The sequence below is a fragment of the Saccopteryx leptura genome, chromosome 1 (genome assembly GCF_036850995.1).
Source record: "Saccopteryx leptura isolate mSacLep1 chromosome 1, mSacLep1_pri_phased_curated, whole genome shotgun sequence".
In the NCBI taxonomy this organism is placed as follows: domain Eukaryota; kingdom Metazoa; phylum Chordata; class Mammalia; order Chiroptera; family Emballonuridae; genus Saccopteryx; species Saccopteryx leptura.
In genome coordinates, this window is record NC_089503.1 from 351,053,306 (window position 1) to 351,072,799 (window position 19,494).

The 19,494-nt window shown below is 41.2% G+C and overlaps 1 protein-coding gene across 2 annotated transcripts in view; it reads right to left on the reverse strand.

Moving 5' to 3' along the window:
• Positions 1–19,494, reverse strand: part of CD109 (CD109 molecule) — a 135,846-nt gene that overhangs the window by 51,292 nt on the left and 65,060 nt on the right. For both annotated transcript variants that reach the window (XM_066359017.1, XM_066359018.1), the window contains exons 7-15: positions 17,434–17,518; positions 9,103–9,199; positions 8,692–8,833; positions 7,498–7,607; positions 5,012–5,245; positions 4,073–4,174; positions 3,923–3,985; positions 2,734–2,910; positions 1,210–1,362 (exon numbers count right to left, since the gene is read on the reverse strand). In XM_066359017.1, coding sequence (XP_066215114.1) covers positions 1,210–1,362; positions 2,734–2,910; positions 3,923–3,985; positions 4,073–4,174; positions 5,012–5,245; positions 7,498–7,607; positions 8,692–8,833; positions 9,103–9,199; positions 17,434–17,518 — 1,163 coding nt within the window. The remainder of the gene's footprint in view (positions 1–1,209; positions 1,363–2,733; positions 2,911–3,922; positions 3,986–4,072; positions 4,175–5,011; positions 5,246–7,497; positions 7,608–8,691; positions 8,834–9,102; positions 9,200–17,433; positions 17,519–19,494) is intronic.

A 19,494-nucleotide genomic window follows, 5' to 3' on the forward strand; every position in this document is an offset into this window, starting at 1 on the left:
TCGCGGCAGAGAGACGCCCCGGAGGGGCAGAGCATCGCCCCCTGGTGGGCAGAGCATTGCCCCTGGTGGGCGTGCCGGGTGGATCCCGGTCGGGCGCATGCGGGAGTCTGTCTGACTGTCTCTCCCGGTTTCTAGCTTCAGAAAAATACAAAACAAAAAACAAAAAAACTTGGTGTCATCAGAAAAATGTGTCAAGTTAGGGTTTTGCAGGCCCTTCAGAAGTCAGGGCCCAGGACACACACCCAGTGCACCCACTGTTAAATCTGCCTCTGGTGTGTATGCGTGTGTGTGTGTGTGTACATACATATAGAAGAAAAAATGAAATATTTATTAAGATCTTTATAAAGCTGTAAAATGAGCTGTTATAATATTTAGTTAAATCAAATTAATATGATATATACTTTTTAGAATAATGTGAATTTTAGAAAAATTAAGAGTAAAATACAACCAATGAGTTTTACAGGAATTTTTTTAAGGGATTGAGAAAAATTAGCTATAAAGGCTGAAACAAGTATAACTTTTCTCAAGAGGATTAATTATACAACAAGATGACCAAATTAGCCTAAACATATATATCTCTCTTCCTGACATGTCATCCACTGTACTGAATCAATTAACAGGTATAAGTCATATAATCTAGTTTTCAACTGGCAACGGCAGGCAAGGCTATAGCAAGAACTTAACAATTAAAAATGAAAAGACTAATAAGGAGGGGATCAGTCTGTGTAAACCTAGATGTTCATACACCACTTGCTTTGTAAATTTTCTGCAGATTCACATGATTTCACCCCCTCAATACCTTGCAAATTCCTGATTCAATGGGTACTATAATTATTTATAACCATTACAGATAGCCAAAATAGAAAGCACTTCAAAACTATCAAAAAGCTCTCCTCCTCAATGTCACCCAGAATGGGGAAAGTCAATTTCCCCCTACTGCCTCGTCTGAAATTAAAATGGAGTATAAAAATGAGGGAAACATCCGCATGGTGTTTCTCATGGAAGAGAGCAAACGCCTGACCACACAAGCCTCTTTACAACGGCAGGACTGAAGTGCAGATCCTTTTTCATTTGGAAGCTTCACTGGTTGTGGACTTTGTACTTGACAAGCAACTAATGAAATTTCCTGCATATATATGAAGTAATGTAATAGTTTCTCTTTTCTCTTTAACATGCTTTTATTTTTTAATGAAAACGGGCTGCACTCACATTTTCCATTGTGATATCATTTAAGGCACCCATCAGGTTCACACTTTTGTCAACAGCTACAATCCCAACTTTGGAGTGGGGCTGAGTCACGGAGATCCTAAGAGAGACTTTCTCAGATGGTCCAGCATTAGCTTTACTCCAAAATAGGTTTACCTAAGAGAGGGCGGAAACAGGATTGATCTCACTAAAGCATTGTTTACATGCCTTAACCAATAACAGATCAATGACTCGAAATCTAGCAAAAATTCTACATTTGCCTTGGCTCACAGATCACTTGAAAACCATAAATAAACCTTCTCTAGGAAAAAGAATAAAAAAGAAAAAATAAAACTTTACTCCCACAGTGTTTGCAAGTGATGGAACTTCTCACAATGGCATCAGTCTGAATTACCCTCCTCTTTTCTCCCTTTCCTCTTCCTTTTCTCCATCCCTTACAACTCAGCTCCCAGCCAGCGCTGAAGAGAAAACAGCACTGTCTGGCATACCCGGGGAAGGTGGCAGCTTTTAATGAGAACAACGGTTCATTTTTAATATGCAGAAAATAACCCAGTTCCGCTCGGCACCTTTGCAATCAGGTTAATTTTCAGAGTGGGATACAAGGGGCTTCCTGAGCAAGCTATACACCCTGGGCTATAATAATCGCCGGTGTACTTTGAGACCAGGCTCCGCACAGACCTCCACATGCAAGGTCGCCAAGCTTTTAGTAATTTTGCCCTGGGTTAGTTTCCAGGCTGATGAAATGGATAAACCAAAGCCTGGCTCTGCTTCCACATATCACTGCGGACAGCCTCACTCCTTCCGCCACCCTTCGGTTCACTATCACACAAATATCAACACCACAGATTCTATGTTGCTGCCTAAATTCATGCCAGAGCAATATGGACTACACCACTTGAGTGATCCTAAAAGAGCTTCATGGGTTTGAGTTAAAGTCTTAAAACCAAGAATATTAACTTAAAATAAGACCCACAGTGCCTAATAATTTCGCATTCAAAAATACATATGTAGCCCTGGCCAGCTGGCTCAGCAGTAAAGCGTCAGCCCAGTGTGTGGAAGTCTCGAGTTTGATTCCCAGCCAGGGCACACAGGAGAAGCGCCCATCTGCTTCTCCACCCCTCCCCCTCTCCTTTCTCTCTGTCTCTCTCTTCCCCTCCCGCAGCCAAGGCTCCATTGGAGCAAAGTTGGCCCGGGTGCTGAGGATGGCTCCATGGCCTCCATCTCAGGTGCTAGAATAGCTCGGATTGCAGCAGAGCAATGCCCCCGGTGGGCGGTGCCAGGTGGATCCTGGTCAGGTGCATGCGGGAGTCTGTCTGCCACCCCTGCTTCTCACTTCGGAAAAATACAAAAAAAAAAAAAAAAATACATATGTAATAACTAAATATGAATAAGTTTAACTCAAGTTCTAGAAATGAATATAAATGTCTAGCCAGTTTGGTTTGATGATACTTTTCTAAAGAAATATTACATTTCTCAGACTTCACTAATATAAAGTTTTCTTTTAAACATCATTACCTTAAATCTTACCTTATTTTTAAAAACAAGCTGAACAGGGATTTTTAGAACATCATTTATAATTTCCCCATCATCTTCAATGTAATAAACAATTACACAGGCTTTTGGAGCCCAAGATTCTTCTGGTGTTAAAAAGAAAGTTGATGAATTTTGTTTGCCTACAGCCACCAACTGTCCCCTGGATACTACCTGAAAAAAATAAATAGTAGTTGAGTTTCATTTTATGCTAAAGCTAGTGAAAATTTCAATTCCAGCTACATTTATATAAATTTTAACTATACACACATATTTTTGGCTTAAAACAATGTCAAAGTCATTTTGAATGCCAGAAAATTTACAATAGCCACAATCAGGAGCAACCACTTATAGGTACGAATGAATAAGGAGGATGTAGCACATATATACAACAGAATATCGGTCAGCCATATAAAAAGTGCAATCTTACCATCTGCTACCACAAGGATGGGCCTAGAGGGCATTATGCTAAGTGAAATAAGTCAGAGAATGATTTCACATATTTGTGAAATTTAAAGAGCAACACAAATGAACAAACAAAACAAGACAGAAACTCAGAGAGATACAGAGAATAAATAGATGGTTCTCAGATGAGAGAAGGGTAGGGGGATGGACAAGAAGATGAAGGCAGTTTAAAAGCACAAAATGTATGGTGCCAGATAGGTATTAGACTTATCATGGTGATCACTTCATAAGGTATATAAATGTCTAATCACTATATTGTATATCTGAAAATAATATAATATTGTATGTAGACTATCGTTTAAAATAAATATATTTTTTTAATTTTTGAAGACTATTTTTGAGTGGAAGGAATGCAGAGTACCCCTGGGAGGCCTGGACTAGCAAAACTGCATGGCTGTGGGGAAGAACTTTATTTTCTTTTCTTTTTTTTTTCTTATATTTTATAATTTTCTACTGTGACAATATGTGGAACAGTTAATAGAAATTTAAATTTTTAAAGTTAAATTTTAAACATGATGCAACATTTAATTATCCCTCTTAAATAGGAAATGCAAATATAGGCAAAGAAAAATCAAGCTATTATGATTACAGTATAAAAGGGAAGTCTTTAGCCTGTGAGGGGGGTCAAGCTAAATTTTAAAAAGTTTAGTCTAGACATGAGCAGACACCATGTAAGATGATTCCATAACAGATCATAAATTTAGATTCTATAACAGATTACCATGTAGCTTAAGTCCTTCAATTGCTTGTTGCCTCTAACCACCAACTCAAAAGGTGATCCCACCTAGAGAAAACATCTTAATTAATACATACATATTAATGGCATAAGAATATAATTATATTATAATTATCAAGTGCTGGTGAGCATTACCTCTATATTTCCCTCTCTGGTTTTTAGCTGGATATACGTTTTGCTAGGAGATGTAAAGACGCCGTGAACCGCCAGGCTACCGACACTATTAAGAAAAGAGGCCTGTGACAAAAGGAAGGGGAGCTGTCAATCTTCACCTTTAGCAACACCTGGAGAAAAGATGCTCCCTGCGGAACCATTACTGAAAAGCAAAGGCACTTTTACTTTATGTTCATGCAGGAAAAATACATTCCCCAGACGCTGGATCTTTATCATTTCAAAGCTTATACTATAAACAAAGTCGCAGCTGCGACACATGGAAGAGGGGCTTCACCATCACGGTCTATGAGGGAAAAGCACAGTCCTAACTCATCTCAGAAACAAAGGTGCGCTATCAGGAGGCACCGTGAGGAGAGAGGATGAAGTGGAAAAGGATTCCTTTCCTTCTCTCCACAACATAGAGCTCATTTATAAGCAAGAAATCGTCTTAGGCCACTTGGTCCATCGACAGTCAGAGGGAACCTGGAGTGGCAGGGCCAGCGCACCACAAGAAAGGTAACAGGAACCGTCACGCGTCTTAGATGAACCTCTCTCTTGGGAAAGAGGTCAGCAAAGGAGTGTAAGTGAGAAGAGAAATACTCCTCTTTCATTTCAGCTCCTGCCAAAATGTAATTTCAAGTGACTGAATGTCAGCCTAGACCGGGAGTTTGGGGAGCTTCTCCATCGTATCTTCAGATTGCTGGATTTCACTGTGTTTCTTCATCGTGAACGTAAAAGGAAGCATTCAGTCTAACTCGCAGCCACTGTCATCAAATTACTTTTAACGCTTCCTCCATTTTTTAGAAATAGAAACGTGTCCATTTCCTGTGTACTTTGACTTCTGACAGATTGAGTGCCTACCACAGATTACAATTTTAATGATGTTATTACAGAAACATAATGAAGGAAAACAAATGGTACCTTTAATTGCAGTTCAGTGGAATCATCCAGAATTGGGAATTCAATCTTAAATATTCCATTTGGGGGGAGAGTATAATTTATGGTCTGAACAGCTGTTTCCTCATTTCTACTGTCCCATCTGCTCCCATACTCTGTAGAGTTTCTCTGTGTCCGTGTCTGTGTCACCATTATGATGACATTATTTTTTCTTTCTTCGAGAGTCAGTTGCTTGCCATCAGAACGGAATACCTTCACCTAATTGTCAACACATGACATTTTAAAAACAAGTAACAAGAGCCCTGGCCAGATAGCTTAGTTGTTTTGAGCATCATCCCAAAGCTCAGAGGTTGCCAGTTTGACCCTCAGTCAGGGCACATACAGGAACAAACATTCCTATCTTTCTCCTGGCTCTTTCCCTTCCTCGCTCTGAAATCAATAACATGAACATTTTGAAAACAGGTAAAAGAGAAGCAAATAATTTAAGTTCAGTTGAATCCAGTTTCCATCTACGCCATTCCTTTAAAATCAAACTCTCAAAATCACTAGTGGTACCCTAACTTCCAGATAAAGGGGTCTCTCTCAGAGGCATGTGACACCAGACCCTTCTTGGTTTTATGGCTTCTCTTGCCTTCAGTGGCTCCACGACAACCTCCTTCACATCATACCCCTCATTCTGCATCCTCTCAGTGCCTTTCTTGGTTCCTTTTCCCTCGCCCTAAAAGTGGGGGTTTGTCAGGACCAAATTAGCAATGGTCTGTTCTTCTGCTTTCCTACTGCCGGCCATCCCTCATTCTGGAGCTCACACTCAACACCTCCAATACCCTTTCTACTTGGATATCCCAGTCATCTCAAATTCAGCACATCTAAAACTGAGTAGCCATCTCACTATTCCTTTTTTTTTTTTTTTTGCTAACACCACAATTCTGCCAGACTGTCTTCTCTGAATTTTCCCTCCCTCTTCCCACTTCCCAAATCCAATGTACACCAAGTCTTGTACCTCTCTCTCTCATTCTCTCTACTCACACATCCACCGCCCTGAGGTTGCTCATCACCTCCCACCCGTGCTGCTGCCAGCCTCCTGCACACAGCCTCCTGCACACAGCCTCCTGCACACAGCCCTGATCAGTCTCGCTGGAATACTGCTTTCACCACAGCCCTCCCACTTTCACAGGGCTCCGAGGCTCTTCACTGCCTGGAGCATAAAGTTCAAAAATGTTTGTGAGCCATTTAGGATCCTCTACAACTCCCCAGCTTTGCCTCCTGTTTTCTCTCTGACCACTGCCAAACACAAGCTCTCTGCTACAATTGTGCTGGTCAAGTTACTGTCACCTGAATGCACCCTGACTTTGCCAACCAGAGCTCTCACCTTGTGCCTCAGCTCACCTTGCTCTCCACCTCTTATCCCTAGCTTCAACTCTGGCTTTGTATAAAGCATCTCTTTAATGACCCTCATCCCTACCCCAAAGCTGTCTCTTCCTCCCCAAATTCTCCTGGTTTCCCTCTACTCATTTGGAAGCTACCATTTGCAGCCTCATTTTTTTTTTTTTGGCTTTTGGGTTTTGGTTTTATTTACTTACCTTTTCAAACTGTCTAAATATTAAGATCACTGAAATGAAAAACTATCTAAATCTTCTCTTGAGTCAATCAACAAGAAAAGATTCCTCCTTTCTTTAAATGACGGGGTCAACAAATTATTAGAGATAGGAGGCCAAATCCAGTCTCTCTGTCAATGAAGTTTTACTGGACTGTAGCCTCCCTCACTTGGTTACAAAGTGGCTGTGTCTGCTTCACATACAAAGTCTGAGTCCAGCGGCTGTGACAGAGACGACATGGTCCACAATGCTGGAAATACTTTCTATCTAGTCCTTTGCAGAAAAAGGTTGCCAACTCCTATTTTTTAAACCCCCATAGAAATTTATTCATGACACTGATCTTAGCCTGCCTTCAATTTTAGTTGTGTATATATGTTCTTATCACCATCACAAAAACTGTGAGTACGGGGCAGAGACTACAACTTTCTCAGCTCTCAAGCCTTACCCATCACCATGCCTTGCACGTTGTCAGAATTCACTCAATAAGTGTCAGTTCAATATTCACTCAAAAAAAAACATGAGTAGATTTGTTGATAATTTTTAATGCTACCTTTTTGAAAGAATTAAGCATTATAAAAATCAAATTAAAATTGAAATATTTTGACCAACATCTAATTCTTTCAATTACTTTATAAAAGCTTTAATGTAGCAAGCTAAATATAACTTAAATTACTTATTATAAATTTGGGGGGAAATATTTTTATTGGAAACTACCTTTTTAGTAAAATTAGACAAAGTTCATTGGGAAACAATTCTATATACCTTGTGTATCTAAATAGGAAAAGTAATCTATCTACTTTTGGCTTAAAGTACTTTTGGCTTACCGTTTTTGAAAAGCGCGGAAAATATTATTTTGCATTGTGTTTCATTAAATTGGATTTAATTTTTTGGATCATTATAAGAATACCCACTTACAGTGGCAGTGAAGTTGAGCGATGGCTTCAAGACAGAAGCGTGATCAGAAAAGTCAATGATGTAATCATGCTGCTTGAAAAATACATTGGAACTTGCATTTCTGGAGATACCTGTTTGGAAATTGCATCATTTAGAAAGCAAGAGTTATAGCTCACCACCAGCTTCTATCTACCAAATTTCTCCATCTGAGCTAAGTCCCCAAGGGGTTAAGATACCAGGGCTCAGAAGCCTCATCCCCACGTAAGTTTCTATGGTGACTAGGTCCTCTATGGATCCCTTCTAAGCACTGTCATTGCCATACCCGTTAATGAGATGTGCACCAACAGATTAAGGTCACTGACACAATAGTCTTTTGCTATTTGGGGGGATTAATGAAAGCTGTAGAAATAGCAAGAGAAAGATCCAAGTAATTAACATTTATTCTATTATTATGAGAGAAAATTGTCTAGAAGCAGGTAATATTTCAGAAGATGTTAAGTGATTAAAAAAAAAGAAAGATGGGGCCCTGGCCAGTTGGCTCAGTGGTAGAGCATCAGCCTGGCGTGCAGGAGTCCCGGGTTTGATTCCCGGCCAGGGCACACAGGAGAAGCGCCCATCTGCTTCTCCACCCCTCCCCATCTCCTTCCTCTCTGTCTCTCTCTTCCCCTCCCGCAGTCAAGGCTCCATTGGAGCAAAGATGGCCCAGGTGCTGGGGATGGCTTCGTAGCCTCTGCCTCAGGTGCTAGAGTGGCTCTGGTCACAACAGAGCAATGCCCCAGATGGGCGGAACATCAACCCCTGTTGGGCGTGCCGGATGGATCCCGGTCAGGCGCATGCGGGAGTGTGTCTGACTGCCTCCCAGTTTCTAACTTCAGAAAAATACAAAAAAAAAAAAAAAAAGAAAGAAAGAAAGATGGTTATTCAATTGAAAAGGTAAGCCTTTCTGTGTAATTTTCAGGCCGAAAATAGAGAACTGACATGGAAAAAATTACAAATATCTATCACATGTGGCTGAAGTACAGACTTTCATAGAAGTTTCCCCTTCATGATGAAAACACTCTGCAAGCTGGACTAGTGAGCAGTCACGAAATGTCAGCATTTAACAGCATCTTTAGAAAGGCAGTGATGTTCCCAAATAAACATGCCAGTTAGAATCGAAACGATGACAGAGCAGCACAACGTAACCAGGTCCCCTTCACTCCAGAGTCCACAAACCTGTGAGTGACTCTGTCACTACAGCTAAGATTTCCACTGGCCCCGGGGAAGACAGAGTCGCGTGTTCCAAACGCTGATTCGAAAACTCTATCGCCTTTTTCATCTCTTCATTATTAAAAGAGAACTTTGCAGACCCATTTATCTGTTTTGTCAAAAAAAAAAATTTTTTTTATTTTTATTCTTCACTTTAGCAATTAAAATTTTAGAAATAAAACTCTAAGTCACATCAAACAATATGATGGCGCTGGTTCTATTTTAATCACTATAAGAGGGTAAATTCTCACTTGTCCGAGGCCAGAAAACTTTTTTTTCCATTCAATTTTTTGTTAGTTCAGTACAAATCTTATCTCTAGAGAAAAATACAATTGTAGTTTTCCCCATTACAAGGTATAAGATATCTGTAAAAGTTACCTTAAATGTTTTTGTAATGTTTTTCTTCACGCCCCAAAAAGACAAAGGTAAAAATGTAAGTGTTACGTCTCCTTTCACTGGTTTCCCATATGTATACCTGAAAAATAATAAATGTTTCTTTTTTAACAGTTTCAACTTGATTTTATCAAACTAACATGATGAAAATATTTCTTTCAATAGCATATACTGGCAGCTCAATGTAAATAAACTACTATATTAAAATATATTCTTGCCTGACCAGGAGGTGGCACAGTGGATAGAGCGTCGAACTGGGATGCGGAAGACCCAGGTTCGAGACCCTGAGGTCACCAGCTTGAGCGTGGGCTCATCTGGTTTGAACAAAAATTCACCAGCTTGGACCCAAGGTCGCTGGCTCAAGCAAGGGGTTACTCTGCTGAAGGCCCACGGTCAAGGCACATATGAAAAAGCAATCAATGAACAACTAAGGTGTCACAATGCACAACGAAAAACTAATGATTGATGCTTCTCATCTCTCCGTACCTGTCTGTCTGTCCCTGTCTTTCCCTCACTCTGACTCTCTCTGTGTCTCTGTAAAATATATATATATATTCTTATCACAAATTGTCAAAGGTAAATATAGTTAGGAATGTCCTTAATAAACGATGATCCTTGGAACTACATTTCCAAAATGGGAAGACTTTTAATTACAACATCTCACAACAGTTCCTAGAACACAATTTACCCTGACTCTAGCCATTTCCGAGACCCCAGAGAAAATCTGATCATGAGTGGAAGTGACAATTTATGGCTCAAAGATTTTTTAAAAGGGTATAAAAATCTTTTATTTCAGAAATCTGAGCCAGCCCCTTAACTTAATTCATGCCTAGGAGACTTTGCAGTTTTTGACCATTTTTAAATGTTGGTTGAAATTACAACCCCCATGGCCCCTTGCCTAACCAGGCAGTGGCACAGTGGATAGAATGTCGAACTGAGACACAGAGGACCCAAGTTCAAAACCCCGAGGTCACCAGCTTGAGCACAGGCTCATCCAGCTTGAGCGCAGGCTCACCAGCTTGAGCACAGGGTTGCTGGCTTGAGTGTGGGATCACAGACATGACTCCATGGTCGCTGGCTTGAGCAAGGGGTCACTCACTCTGCTGGAGTCCCCCCCCCCCATCAAGGCACGTGTGAGAAAGTAATCAATGAACAACTAAAATGCCGCAATAAAGAATTGATGCTTCTCATCTCTCTCCGTTCCTGTCTGTCCCTATCTGTCCCTCTCTCTGATTCTCCCTCTGTCTCTGTCAAAATATAAATAAAAATAAAGAAAGACATTGCAGTCCCCATGGCCCCTGCTGCATGTTTCAGTGTTTACAAAGAGGACTTACCAGACCAAACATGCTAGGACAACAACGGGCTCTTGGCTCTCAAAAATTGTTTTTAGGCAAGAAATCTTAAAATAGGAGTACAGGATTTTTTTAAGTCTACAGTACCAGAATTACTTTCTTGAGTTAAATCTCATCTCTGCTGCTTTGCATTCTATGTATTAATTTTGCCCCCTCTTGTGATGAGAAAGGCTTTTCGTGTAAAGAAGAGGCAATCTTTGGTAAACCATTTTACTGCCAGAAAGCCTTTTTTAAATGTGTTTCCTGGGTTCATTCCATGTCTATTGTGAAATGCTGAGCCAAACATGGAAGTCAATTTTGCTTTGCACTCTATAAATCAAACAATAGTTTCTGCTTCCTAAGTCCATTAGTTGAACATACACACTGTCTGGATTAACAGAACTGAAAAGTCAATGGTAAAATATAGCATATTCAAAATTAAGAATAAAATAAATCAGTCTTCAACTGCACCACCTTTCCAAAGGAAAACAGTAGAGTTAGTGGAAACTCTGGTTAGCAACTTCAGTATCAAATTCATTCATCTAAAAGAGAGTCCTCAAAACCTAACATTGCTGTCTCTTGCTCAAGTTTTTAAAAATGCACAGCTAGAATACCAGAACACTGTATTGTAAACGTTATATCACATGATAATACAGGAAGCTTGAAAATCCAGACATAATTTATATTCTCAGACACAAATACATTTTAATTTTGACTTAAATGCGAAACAGATTTCGCTTCCCAAGCCCCAAACTGATTATAATTGTAAAACAAGGATACTGACAGTTTTGTCCTAAATACAATCTGGAAGCATTTGGGATACACTAATTTTCAGAAATTAGTAGTTTGACAACGTATAAAAAAGCAAATCAAAGATATTCTGAGATGGTATCATTAACAAAACCAGAATTTTTCTTTCTTTGGAAAACAGCCATAGCACAAAGTTTTATGAAATGATACCTAAAAATATGAAACTTCTAGTATAATTCATGTTTTTACCAACCTTTTTTTTTCATGTCATTTCCAGGATACAAAAGTTTCAATTTTTCAAAAATAAATACATTTTAATAAAGTTTAGGTTAAATCGCATTTTTAAATTTCTACTGCCTGCCGGAGTTATGGAACTATCTAGATGTATGCTGTCATTTTCTTTATAATTCTCTAGAACCCACTGTGTAGTAGGAAAGAATTTATTATTTACTTTACTAAAGTTGGTAATCATGAGCAGATGTTCACATAAAAGCTAATAAACAAACGCAGATTTTTACTCATCTCAGTTAAATATTTCAAAACTAAAAAAGGACTATTAACCTTCTTCTTTGGGTGATCTCCAGTAATGTTTTGCACATTAACTATGCGTAAATAGGACAGATGGCTATGAGCAAAAAGATAACCTAAATTGCTTATCATTTACTCATAGAGATGATTATAATAGCTATTATGAAACACTTTTATATCATCTCTGTAACATAATAAAAACCATCTAAGTGGTAAGACAACAGAACTTATCCTTCAAAATATACCCAAGAAACAACTGGATTTCAAACCCTACTCTCTACCCACTAATTCTGTAACAAGACCAAACCCATGGCCCATAGAACTCAACTCAATTTGTTTCATTCCGAACAGCAGGCTTTTGGTTATGAGGCCTTTGCTGTGCTACATAGAGCTTAGAACTGAAACCTTAGAGACCATATTGTTTATCCATTTGTTCTTTCAGTAAGTATTTATTAGATGCCTACTCCATGATTAGCACTGCACTAGGCACCAAGATGCAGGAGTAAACAAGAATCAGACCCACCTTCAAAGAGGGAGATCAGCAAACAGCAGCATTGTGTGACTAGAGTTATGAGAGATTTAAGTAGAGGGTTAGGAACAAGGAGCCAAGCATTGAAACAGCTTATGTAAATGCCTATTGATCAGAAAGAAACATTCTGCTTTCTTGGAAACACAAGTAATGTTTGGAAATAGAATTTGGGAGGTTTGAGAAGGAGCTGAGTGAATTGTTTCAAAATACATGAAACTAGGCCCTAGCTGGTTGGCTCAGTGGTAGAGGGACCAGCCCAGCATGTGAAAGTCTCGGGTTCGATTTCCAGTCAGGTCACACAGAAGAAGCAACCCCCTCCTTCTTCAACCCTTCCCTCCCTCTCCCTCTCTCTATCTCTCTTCCCCTCCTGAAGTCATAGCTTGAATGGTTTGAACAAAGTTGGCCCTGGGCACTGAGGATGGCTCCATGGCCTCGGCCTCAACACACTAAAATAGCCTGGTTGCCAAGCAACAGGGCAGCAGCACCAGATGGGCAGACCATTGCCTGGTGGGGGCTTGCAGGGTAGATCCCGGTTGGCGTACAGGCGAGAGTCTATCTCTGCCTCCCCACCTCTCACTTAAAAAAAAAAAAAAGACATGAAACTATAAAAGAAGTTTGTAAGATACAGTTTTAAAAAATGTTTAACTTCATTCTCAAGGCAGTGGTTTAAAATTTTTCATGCAAAGGAGTTATAAAATGTCTTTGTCTCTTTAGCCCAAAAAGAGAGAGAGAGAAAAGAAGAAGAGGAGGAGGAGAAGGAGGAGAAAAAGGAAAGGAAAACTGATGGGGAGGGAGAAGGAGGAGAAGAGCAAGAACTCTGAATGCCCTGCGGAGAAAGACTGGAAAGGGTAAAACAGGAGTCAGGAAAAACATTTAAGGAAGTACAACAGTAACTGAGGAGAGAAAGATGATGTTGGCCTGAATCAAAAAAGTAGCAATGGAGATGGATTTGAAAGATATTAAGGAGTTAAAACCAGCAGCATTGCTGTTGATTAGATGTGGGGACTGAAAGAGTGGGAAGAGTGCAGCTGACCCGGGCAGCTAAATAGATGGTGGTGTGATCCACCAAGTTAGGGACACAGAAAAGACTCATATTCAGGGAAGATGACATGCTTGGTGTCAAGTGTCTGTAGCATAGTGCGAGAGGACATGAGGATCTGAAGCTCAATATAAAAATACAGACTAGAAATATAGATTTAGGTGTCATCAACATTCAGACAGTAGCAGAAGCCCTGGTCATGGAGAAGAAAAGTCAAAAGTGCAAAGAAAGAAGAGAGCCAAAGAGAGAACTCTGAGGAATAAGAACTTTGTAAAGATGGGCAGAAGGGAGTTGCCTGCAAAAGGTCCCAAAGGAGTAGCCAAAAGGAAAGAAAAACAAAAAAACATAAGAAAAAAATGGGAGAGGACAACAATGTAAAGTGCTGCAAAGGGGGAAGGAAGGTGAAAGGTGTCAATGGCCTGAGGCAGGGAGAAGGGCAGATGACAGGGGACTGGAGAATGAACTGAAAACGCAAAGAAGTGAAAAACGCAACTCTAAGTGAGCTGTGAAGAAGTGATTACACGACAGGGGAAGGACACATGAAGTCAATGGGAGGGTTTGTTTCTTTTAATGACAGATATGTTTAAACACATAGTGAAAATGCCACTGAACAACCAGATGGAAGAAACCAAGACTCAGGTGCGGCAGGAGGTAGGATTGGGAGCCTCCTGGCAGGAGGCAGCATCCAAGGCCTAGCCTCTGAAGGGAGCTCAGATGTTACTTTCATTATGACAGACACAAAATCATCACCTTCAGCCTCATTTCCATCTTTTCTGGGACACAGTATTTATGGATTAGGTCTATGACAAATTTTATAAACTTCAAGAAGACCCTGCCAATCAAAAGATGTCATTAATCTGCTGCCAAGTTATACATATATTATTGTACCTTCAGTCTGAATGAGAGGAGACCCTCCTGACACTGCACTAGTAGGCCCAGCACTCAGAGTGGGGGTGGGGGAGCATTTATTCCTGTAGGGGAAGAGGCTGAGGCCTTGTGGATGGGACACAGAAGATGACACTGCTCTGGGACAGAGCTCCTTCCCTTCGCCACAACCACAGACATCATCCCTAGGCAACTGAAGCTTGACGGAAAGAGCCTCGGACCCTAATCGACACTCGCCAGATCTGGGAACTCAGATGGCCAAAAGAGGCTCACTGTCTACAACAAACAAAGCAAACGTCCTGAGAAGGAGTTACTGGTGTGGAAACTTCACTAGGCTAGCATCCCCAGTGAATCAATCAAACACTAATCTAGGTGTTGAGTGAAAGCACGTGACAGCTGCGATTAAAGTCCATAATCAGATGACTTATGTAAAGAAGATTATCCTACTCTGGGTGGGTCTGATTCAGTCAGCTGAAAGGCCTTAAAAGCAGAGCTGAAGCGCCCTGGCCGGTTGGCTCAGTGGTAGAGCATCGGCCTGGCGTGCAGAAGTCCCGGGTTCGATTCCCAGCCAGGGCACACAAGAGAAGTGCCCATCTGCTTCTCCACACCTCCCCCTCTCCTTCCTCTCTGTCTCTCTCTTCCCCTCCCGCAGCGAGGCTCCATTGGAGTGGGGATGGCCCGGGCACTGGGGATGGCTCCTTGGCCTCTGCCCCAGGCGCTGGAGTGGCTCTGGTCGCAACAGAGCGATGCCCCGGAGGGGCAGAGCATCACCCCCTGGTGGGCAGAACATCGCTCCCTGGTGGGCGTGCCAGGTGGATCCCGGTCGGGCGCATGTGGGAGTCTGTCTGACTGTCTCTCCCCATTTCCAGCTTCAGAAAAATACAAAAAAAAAACAAAAAAGCAGAGCTGAAGCTTCCCTGAACAGTTTAAAAGCCACTGCTTTATCCAATTGTATTAAATCCCTGGCAAAGCCCTGAAAACCCAAAAACAAAAGCAAAGATGCTATCTATATTCAACCCATGCAAACACTGATGGTCTGTGTGGATCTGCACTCACTAATTTTTATAAGCATTAGTCAAAGAACTCAAAATAACACCCAGACAGAGGGCTTAACCTTCAGCTCTAGTCAAAGGCAAGATAATAATCCTGTAAAATGGGAGCATTTAGCCTGCCAGACAGTGGCACAGTGGATAGAGTGTCGACCTAGGACACTGAGGACCCAGGTTCGAAACCCCAAGGTCACCGGCTTGAGTGTAGGCTCATCTAGATTGAGCATGGGCTCACCAGCTTGAGCACAGGGTCTCCGGCTTGAGCATGGGATAACAGACATGACCCCATGATCACTGGCTTGAGCTCAAACGTCACTGGCTCGAAGAAGGGGTCACTGGCTCAGCTGGAGCCCTCCAGTCAGGGCACTTATGAGAAAGCAATCAATGAACTAAAGTGTTGCAAGTACAAATTGATGCTTCTCATCTCTCTCCTTTCCTGTCTGTCTGTCCCTGTCTTTCCCTCTCTCTGTCTCTTTCTCACTAAAATAAATAATAATAAAATATAGGCATTTATGTTTTATAAACCATAAATCCATCTACAGTACCTAAATTCACTTTGGAAGCTACCTCTTAGTTGAACTTGGGCAGAACACTAACTTGGTATACAAATCGTAGAAAAGTTTTGCCTTTGTGTCACATGGGTTTCACATATTTTTGGCCAGACAGAGTCTAGAGCAGGAGTCCTCAGAGCGTTATTATGGTCAGTGCTGCCCATCGCCTGCCACTGCCACAAACCCCCAGCAGATAACATGGCGCTGAGACAGAGGTGAGATGAGGTCCAGTTTCTATTCACTATTACAAATCAATTCTGAAAATGAATCAATTTCAGAAACCAAAGCACAGATACTGACACACTGAAAATAAAAGCTACAAGAGATCAGTCCCGGAATTACTTGAGAGCAACCCCAGTCTGTTGTTCAAAAACTGCTAATCGGGGCCCTGGCCGGTTGGCTCAGTGGTAGAGCGTCGGCCTGGCGTGCAGAAGTCCCGAGTTCGATTCCCAGCCAGGGCACACAGGAGAGGCGCTCATCTGCTTCTCCACCCCTCCCCCTCTCCTTCCTCTCTGTCTCTCTCTTCCCTTCCCGCAGCGGAGGCTCCATTGGAGCAAAGATGGCCCAGGCGCTGGGGATGGCTCCTTGGCCTCTGCCCCAGGCGCTAGAGTGGCTCTGGTCACGGCAGAGTGATGCCCCGGAGGGGCAGAGCATCGCCCCCTGGTGGGCAGAGCATCGCCCCCTGGTGGGCAGAGCGTCACCCCCTGGTGGGCGTGCCAGGTGGATCCCGGTCGGGCGCATGCGGGAGTCTGTCTGACTGTCTCTCCCCGTTTCTAGCTTCAGAAAAATACAAAAAAAAAAAAACAAAAAACCTGCTAATCAGGTCTTAGGCTTTTTTTAAATGTTAAGTCTAGCTGTTTCAGGTTCTTTTTATTCTGTTTGTTTTTTATTTTTCATTTATTGGATTATACAATTGTATAGGTTTCAGGTTTACAATTCTATGATACACCATCTGCATAATGCACTGTGTTCACCTCCCAAAGTCAAACCTCCTTTGATGGGCATACACTGAACCCCTCTACCCTTCACCGCCTGCCTGTTCCTCTGTATCCACCAGATGGTTGACTGTGTCTATTAAGTTTGAGAATTGCCTGTCTGGAACTAGAAGAAGCTTTTAGTCTCAACAAAACCAAATGCTATGCCAGTAGATCAAAATCCGAGAGCCAGTATACTTCCACGGGTTGGAAGTCTCTGTGTAAAGCATGCTGACATGGAGGATGAACGTGAATTACTCATACACTACTTGCAATAAAACCACCAAATCCCTCCCCACAGGATTTGGCCCCCATCATTAACAGAGGGAAAACAGGATTTAAAAAGAGCTGAATCACCTGCATCCGTGCCAGAAGAATGAGAATAAAGGTATATTTTTTTTTTAATCTGGCATAATCTATTATGTAAATCCCTTTGTGAGTCTTGGAAAGACATTGGTCTGTGGAAAATATTTTAGGACTGGATCAACTTGAAAGCAGAGAGATATGTGCAAAGACCTGAGCAGGCACATTCCATGATTAATTGTTTATTATAGATATTTGTTTCCTGCCCATTAGGGTATCTTAATAAGCAGAACATTGTGTTAATATCTGTGGTATATAATGAGTTCTTTGTCATACAGTTTTTTAATAGTTTACAGTCGTTAAAAAATAATACTTACTTTGCTGTGACAGTACCATTTAAACTCTTAGCATCTAAAGAACAATATAGTGGTGTCTGCAGAGTAACTTCAAATTTCGGCAATACTGGAATAAAAAGAGCAAATCTTTTAAAGAAGCTATTTCACTATCATTGACAGCTTGACAAAATCGCAAATGAAATTTTTCTAAAGGAGCTGATCATTGGTACGGTTTGAAATTAAGTTCATTATGATCCAAGTACACATTAAGGCATAGATAAAAAGCATTTCATTTCACTCAAAATTAGAAACCCTGACAGTGGGGGCCATTTGCTGTGGACACTTGTGTCAGGGGGAACTTCCCATTGGTAGACCCCAAATTGTATCCAGAGCCCTAGATGCAAAAGCATCAGAGTGGTAAAGACCAGGGTTTTTTTCAGCTGTCACCAGGAGTGTGGTCTTACTACTTGTTAAAACACTTCCCTATCACTCGGTAAACAGCTGCTTCTAGTGCAGCCCCTTCCCGAGAGCCTTTCACCAAGTTGGTTACTGAGAGCACATTCTGGGGCCCCAAGACTCTGCTCCTTCTGCACGGTGCCACATATGCAGAGAGAATCCCTGCCCTGTGAAAGAGGCAAATCTGGTGACAGTCTAATGCAGGCGTCCCCAAACTGCGGCCCCCTGAGGCCATTTATCCAGCCCCCACTGCACTTCTAGAAGGGGCACCTCTTTCATTGGTGGTCAGTGAGAGGACCACTGTATTTGGCAGCCCTCCAATGGTCTGAGGGACAGTGAACTGGCCCCCTGTGTAAAAAGTTTGGAGACCCCTGGCAATGTAATGGAATGTTATAAAGAAAAAACTGCATAGTAGAAGTTCTAGTTAATAACTAAGATCTGACTACAAAATAGCAACTTTTTTTTCTTGTGTGGCAAGTACTGATACATACTTCCAAAATTAGAAACCCCTACTTTGGTCAGTTTTATATAATTAAGATATAAAATATTTTATCAATATTAATCCTATTTGATACAAAGAACTCCCCCAGCTTGTAAAATTTTTGTTTCCTGTCAGTCTACAGACATATTTTCTCTGACTTCACTGACCAAAGAAATAGATGAGTCTCATAAAAAGGCCATTCAATGACCACAAGAGGAGCCTCGAGTAGGTCAATGTGTCAATAACTTATGGCAGACCTCCAGCCCCAAACCGGGCTGAGGACCCTTGGTGGGCCAAGACCCTCCTAGACTTTATACCAGCTTAAGATTGGAGACTCAAAACAGCCAACTGTGACCTTCCTCCAAGGTCCTCCACCAACACAGCCGTTAGGGGACACACAGAGATAGAATTTCCTTAGAACAAGGAAATTAAAACTTGCCCTCATTAAATATCATAGGCGGGAAATCAATTCCCCACCTCCACTACACCCCATTCAGCACCACCTCTATGCTAAATGAAAATAGCCTCTAAAAATCTTGGCCACCTCTGATTTATTCTCCTAGATCAAGGCTGTCAAAAAGAAATAAAATGTGAGCCACATAGTGTAATTTAAAATTTCTAGTAGCCATATTTGAAAAGTCAAAAAAAAAGCTAAATTAATTTTTTAATATTTTACTTAATCCCACATATCCAAAATATTATCATTGCAACAGATAATCAATATAAAATATTATTAATGAGCTATTTTTCTTTTTATTTGTATACTACATCAACAAAATCTTGTGTTATACACACTTGGAATAGATCTTCATTCATTCTAGCTACATTTCAAGTGCTCAACAGCCACATATGGTGAGTGACCCCAAAATGGACAACAAACTTACAGTCAAGGGTTAGTAAATAATGACCAACAGAAACTAAGATTGGTTTTTACATATTTAACTGTTTGGAAAAAAATCGTAAGAAAACTATTTTATGACAGGTGAAGATTACTGAAACTCCGATTTCCGTGTCCATAAACAGTTACTGGAACACAGCCACCATCCCCTTCCACAGTGTCTGTGGCTGCTTCCCGCTACAATGGCAAAGTTGAGTAGTTAGGACAGAAACAGAGACATGTGGCCCACAGAGCCCAAACTACTCCTATCTGGCCCTTTACAAGAAAA